This window comes from Saccostrea echinata, unplaced genomic scaffold, assembly GCF_033153115.1.
Source record: "Saccostrea echinata isolate AGI-Se365-2 ecotype Australia unplaced genomic scaffold, CSIRO_AGI_Sech_v1 ptg000009l, whole genome shotgun sequence".
Taxonomy (NCBI): Eukaryota; Metazoa; Mollusca; class Bivalvia; order Ostreida; family Ostreidae; genus Saccostrea; species Saccostrea echinata.
The window spans coordinates 41,625,361-41,631,360 of record NW_026889758.1 but is presented as its reverse complement, the minus strand read 5'-3'; the positions used below and the strand labels follow the sequence as shown (position 1 = coordinate 41,631,360).

General features: G+C 33.2%; 1 protein-coding gene across 1 annotated transcript in view; it reads left to right on the top strand.

Annotated features, from left to right (window-relative positions):
• Nucleotides 1-253: 253 nt before the first annotated feature.
• The window catches only part of LOC133182738 (deleted in malignant brain tumors 1 protein-like), a 50,164-nt gene continuing 44,417 nt past the window's right edge, over nt 254-6,000 (top strand). The window contains exons 1-2 of the mRNA XM_061317585.1: nt 254-396; nt 1,401-1,573. Coding sequence (XP_061173569.1) covers nt 290-396; nt 1,401-1,573 — 280 coding nt within the window. The 5' untranslated portion in view covers nt 254-289. The remainder of the gene's footprint in view (nt 397-1,400; nt 1,574-6,000) is intronic.

Genomic DNA, 6,000 nt, shown 5'->3' with positions numbered 1-6,000 from the left:
AACAATTTTGAATGTAGTATGACGTCAAGTAAAAAAGTTTTGACAGTAGTCCGCGAACTTTCCGAACAACCCTCGTACACACAAAATCCCACACTATTTCAGAATACTAGGCCACATTGCCATTAACTGGCATTAAGAAGCCTTGAAATGGAAATGCACAAGTTATGCTTGGTTTGTAGATATATGTTCATTAAATAGATCTACAAATGAACATAACATGAGAGGGAAGGTTTACTTATTTATCTTTCCAGCACAAAACATTAGACTTGTAAACGGGTATACAGCTGCGATGGGTAGAGTTGAGATTATGAATAACGGTACGTGGGGAACTGTTTGTGATGACGAGTGGGACGACAATGATGCTGCTGTAGTGTGTTCAATGCTAGGATTTTCAAGGTAAGATTATCCAAATATGATTATCAATCAATCAAATTCAATTACCAATACATGTATTACATAGTTTTGGTTTTCTGAATTGAATAGATACATAACAAAAGAAAAAAAAAAAAAAAAAAAAAAAAAAAAAAAAAAAAAAAAAAAAAAACCGATAATGCATGTTAGTACGAGGATGGATCTAAGCGATTTCATATGGAGGAAAATTTTAAATTTTAATGCAAATATCATTCCATACGCAGATTATTTAAATCGAAAAATAAACATAAGAATTATCTAATGTTTAAGACATACAAGTGGAGCTTTTTCAAAAAGCTTACCGTCTTTAGCAACAACCTTAAACAGTAAACTGACCTAAACCCATCAGGCCGTATAAGTCTTGAAAATTTCTTGGCTTTGTATTTCTTCAATTGTTTTTTTTTCTGACATAAGCCCTACCAAGTGAAAGGTTAACAGATGCACGGCGCGGCTGCTGTCTGCGTAAACTTCGACACTGCTGCCAAGATCATTCGGCAAACCTGTGCTGATTCCTTCACCTTTGTGATATGTAGATGAGGTGCGAATCGGCCGAGTGCGGCCGAGATTAGAAAGGCTGTGCAAAACAAAGGGGAAAAGAATACATACAAGCTGTAAAGCTTGCATGCAATAAAGATCAATTCTGTTAACAATGAAAATATAGGAATGTTTTTTGGTAATTGCTATTAAAAAAACTAGCATGCTATTTCGAATAAATTACTGCCGAATTCCGCTGTTCGTTTTGTCATATTTTTTACGATTGAAAATCTTGAAAAATTGTTAAGTCGTACGAAAATTAAATCATCAGAAAATTATCTCCCTTGCCTTGAAAAGCATTTCAGGCAATGAAATAATTGAAAATTTTCTCATCATGCAATTTCTACCAATCACAAAAGAGTGGAAGTGCATAGTCCGATGACTGTAAAATACTTCAACTCTGCATACCGTCTTTCAAGGAAGACGGTAATGAATATGATAATTTTTTTTAAAAGGGAAAATGCGGTTGCGAAGAAGGAGGCTTTCTTTGGAGCAGGATCTGGAACTATATGGATGGATGAGGTTGAATGTACAGGGACTGAGGTTAATTTATTTCAGTGCCCCAAATCAGAACTTGGTGTACACAATTGTGGCCATAGCGAAGATTCTGGAGTTGTTTGCTCGTTAGGTACGAATAATGACTAGTACGATTCACCAGTACACGTATTAAAATTTTACGTCATTAAAGCATAATTGTTCATTCAAGATCAGAAATTAATAGAGGTTATGTAATCAGTATTGTTGCTCATTCGTTATTTTTCAAATTAATTAAAACCTACAAATAAAACTATCTAGATTGGAATTAAGTATCCATATAAATTACCCATTTTTACATAATCATTATTAAATGAATATAAAAAATAGTTTTCTCAATTTTGTGAGCCAATCATAGTTGATTCGATGCAAACCACATACGTACTTTGTTTACTCTGCACTGACGGCTTCATATGAATCTCTAAGGTAATAGCGAGCGGCGCGAAGAGCCTCTCGTCACTGCGAGTTTTCAAAGCAACGCCTGGACAAAGAGAAAATTCGGAGAAAAGCATATGGATCCAAACGATTTTTTTCCGCAGTAAACCCCGAAACCATAATGCTCCATAATATTGCATATGGCACCGAAACGAATTCTTTCGATAACCAAAGTTTACAAAAATTACATGTAAATAGACTAACCTTGATACAATTGATATTGTTAATAGATGGTAGATTTAACGTTCTTCGTTAAAAAAAAAATAAGGAAGCTCTAAACACTAGCAAAAAGTAATTTTTGGACTTGGAGAAAAATATATCATATAAAGGTGTGCATATTGATACTATTTAATTCATTTTCAACATCGGGTTCCTGCCTTATTTCTTCATGAAAAATGTTCTCAGACAGTGGACTATTCGTGAACAGAAATCACTATTGTCTACGTAAATTGTGGAGAAATAATGGAAATAATGAATTAAATTACTTATTCTTGGTCTAATATAAAGTTAAACATATTTTAATCTTTTACAAATACGTTCTATTTCCATTAGTGAACTCTTCTAAGTTAGAGGCGCATTTGGTCGTCTTACTGGGACAGCATGGCGTTGCGGATAATACAAAACATGCCAATCTCAATCCAATTTTAAATGTTAAATGTATTTGTCATTCCAATATAAGAATAGAAGAACTAAAAGACATATGTAAGAGAGCGAGAACCCTAAATTTATCATCCATTAATAAAAAGTACGACATTTCCAAGGCATGTGTATTGTATTTAGATGTACCATACGATAAATAGATACATACGATCAACAATAGATATAAATTGATATCGTTGTCATTCCTAGTCTTGATGTATATAAAGTCCACAACAATAAAATATTTCATTTGCATTTTCTTAGGAATTGTTCATCGACATTCAACATATTGTTTACATGTTTATGTAACGTTTGTCCCAGAAATCCCGCGAGATTTCTACATTTTCCGACTTTTTCACAAAAGAGCGCACTAAGAAGTATAACTCTTCCATTGTGGAAATAGAACGTATTGTGTAATTAACTGTAAATAACCATTTTTTCTATCTTCAAAGGGCAGATAACTCTAACTGCATAAAAACTACCCTACAAGACTTAGTAGAACTCTAAGTTCAAAGTGAATAGACAAGCTATCAAAACACAACCGCGCTAGCCCCAACGGACGCACCGTCAACATTTTAACACGTTAAGCACTAAGGAGCTTTTTTAATGCATTTACTTTGAGATGCAAACACTTACGTAGTTACACAGTGAATAAACTTATGTTTTCTTTTTATGCGCATTAACTTGGAAAACGGAACTTCGAGCTTTTCTTGTGTAGTAAAGTTTATTTGTTCACTGGTGTTTCGAGTAAGTCTATTTATTGCGTGGACCCTGAGGTCCACGCAGAAAATATATAAGCGAGGTTAAACCGGATGCGATGGTGAACACTCAGATTGCGCTAACACTAGAATGCTAGACAGATCGCCCTTAAGACAACTCGCTCTTTGGAAAATGCACCCCAACCAGTACTATCTGTTGGGATAACTCGCTATATTCAAGACAACTCGCCCTAGCTATTTTACATGATCAAACGCAAAGTTTACATAACTTTTACTTTGAATGATAACGACAATACTGAATTCCTTACGTATATATTTATTAGCATAGTAATCATCACTTATACACACTCATCTTAATTGGTAAATAATAATATTTTTAGTATTTATTCATATAGTATCATAATAGTAGAAATATTTATATGTAACAAGTAAGATGTCGAAAGTCTATGGTACAAGCAACTTATAGAAGATGAAAAAATAAGGAGAGAGGGTGTTTAGGGACTAGATATCCTAATTAAGCCCCCCCCCCAAAAAAAAAAAAAAAAAAAAATTCACAATTATTATGATACGTGCACTTGAAAACCTCTTTTAATTCTGTGGTTTATTTTTAAGGCTACATTACAATGATAAATACCTAGATCAACATTTAATATTAAGGTCATGATATTACTGTATTTGTTATTACAGCTTACATGTAATTTATCAATTAGACTTCTTAAATCATGATGAAAAATTTACATTTCAAGATAAAAAATAAAATTTAACTATACTTATTTTCAATAAAACTAGAAACGTTTTTTCGGCTTTCTGCTAGAAACACATGCATATGGTCCACGTATTGGAGTAATTTTTAAATAGACAGCAACTTGTTCGTTTAGTATGTTGTTAATTGTGTGGCATTACGTAGACTACAAACTTATAAATTACACTTCCCGATCACTTTTCTTTAAAAAGGAAAACTTGTTTTTGGTTGTAGAATGATAATAATATAAAGTAAAGTTCAATAGCAGTGCACAAAGTGCATTTATTATACATGTACATTAGACCGGTTGTTTAAAATCCACACATGGCTTCCGTTTTTAAATACAAGGACAACAACACAGAAAACCGAGAAAGTAAATTGCAAAACTCTAGGAAATTCAAAATTCTCTTATAATCTAAAATTCTATCTAGAATCTAGAGATAAAAAAAAATTGCAAACTCTGAAATGCCTGCATTAAGTTTAATCCTCTAATACTGGAAATGCATTATGTATGGGTACCTAATTAAACGTAACCTCCTTATAAATGACAAGACAAAACATTCAGTAGAGGAATAGAAGATGTCATTTATTTAGCAAAATAAATGACAGAATAATCAAAAGTTATATATATGTAAACACAAATAAGACAAAGGAAAACATACTTAACATAGTTCTCAAACAATAATGCAATACATGTATTTATAAAAAATGTGATGTTACTCACTGCTCAATGGCCCTGAGTGCCGAGTATAGGTCAAAATTTGTAGCTCTCCATCGGCAAGTTTTGGCGTCCCCATATGAGTGAAAAATTCTCTAGAGGGACGTTAAACAATAAACAAACGAACAAACAAACTGAAAAAAGTTATTCCACTTTGCTATTCGCCTATGATAATTAATCACTGTAAATAATGTAATTGAAAGGTTAATATAATAAGATAATTATGCTAAAATTTTTATTGTATAATACAAAAAGTACTTGCGTAGTTTTAATGGTCAGGTAGACTTGTAAATAATAGATAAATAAAAATGAGACAAAAATAACTTATTAATTGTTCTTTAAAGACCAAGAGAGACCAACCTGAGAGGGAATCAGATGGATCTATCAAAAGTGCTGAAGTTTTGTTTAGTCTGCATGATTATAGTGCAACTGGGGGCAAATAGATGTACTTTGAGTTGTTACTGAGTACTAGACTAATTATTTCGAGGATCCTTCATATCTCTCATATTCCCACCTCTGATGTTTTTAGAGGTCCGTGTTTGCTCTGCTCCCGATTTGTATTGTTTTAATGGACTTATGAATTTTCCCATTCATATGTCGACTGGATGTACCCTAGTGAGCTCAAAATCAAAGACACCACAGAGTCTGCCACATATGTTTCACATTTGGATGTTTTACTGACTATAGGCGTTAAGGACCAACTAACAACTAAATTGTATGACAAACGAGATGGCTTATTTACTAGTATGAAGTAATATTCCGCTATCACATGCATATTGTGTTTACGTCTTCTAACTTATCCGATACTCAAAAGCATGCTCTGAGTATGATCAATTTTTAAAACCGAGGCAGGCTTTTGAGAGATAAGTTGAAGTTACAGGGATTTCAATACCATCATTTAAAGTCGGCATTCCGTAAATTCCATGGTGGTTATAATGACCTCGTTAGCAAATATAACCTATCACTGGATCGAATTTTGGTTGACGTGTTTTATACCAATTGTTAGGCCTTTGTTTTTATACTAGATTTGACTACGGAATATTCCGTCCTGATCAATACATAGGGCGCACGGTGGGTGTGACCAGTCGACATGGAATGTTTACTTCTCCTATGCACTTAATCCCACCTCTGGAATTACCGGAGTCCGTGTTTTATGCCCTGTCACAGATTTGTATTGTTTTGAGATTTTTTGAGATCGATCATTGATCGTTATCTTCACCCTTTTTCATTATTCGTTAAAGCTTAAATTCTTTTCTTTTATACCTGCT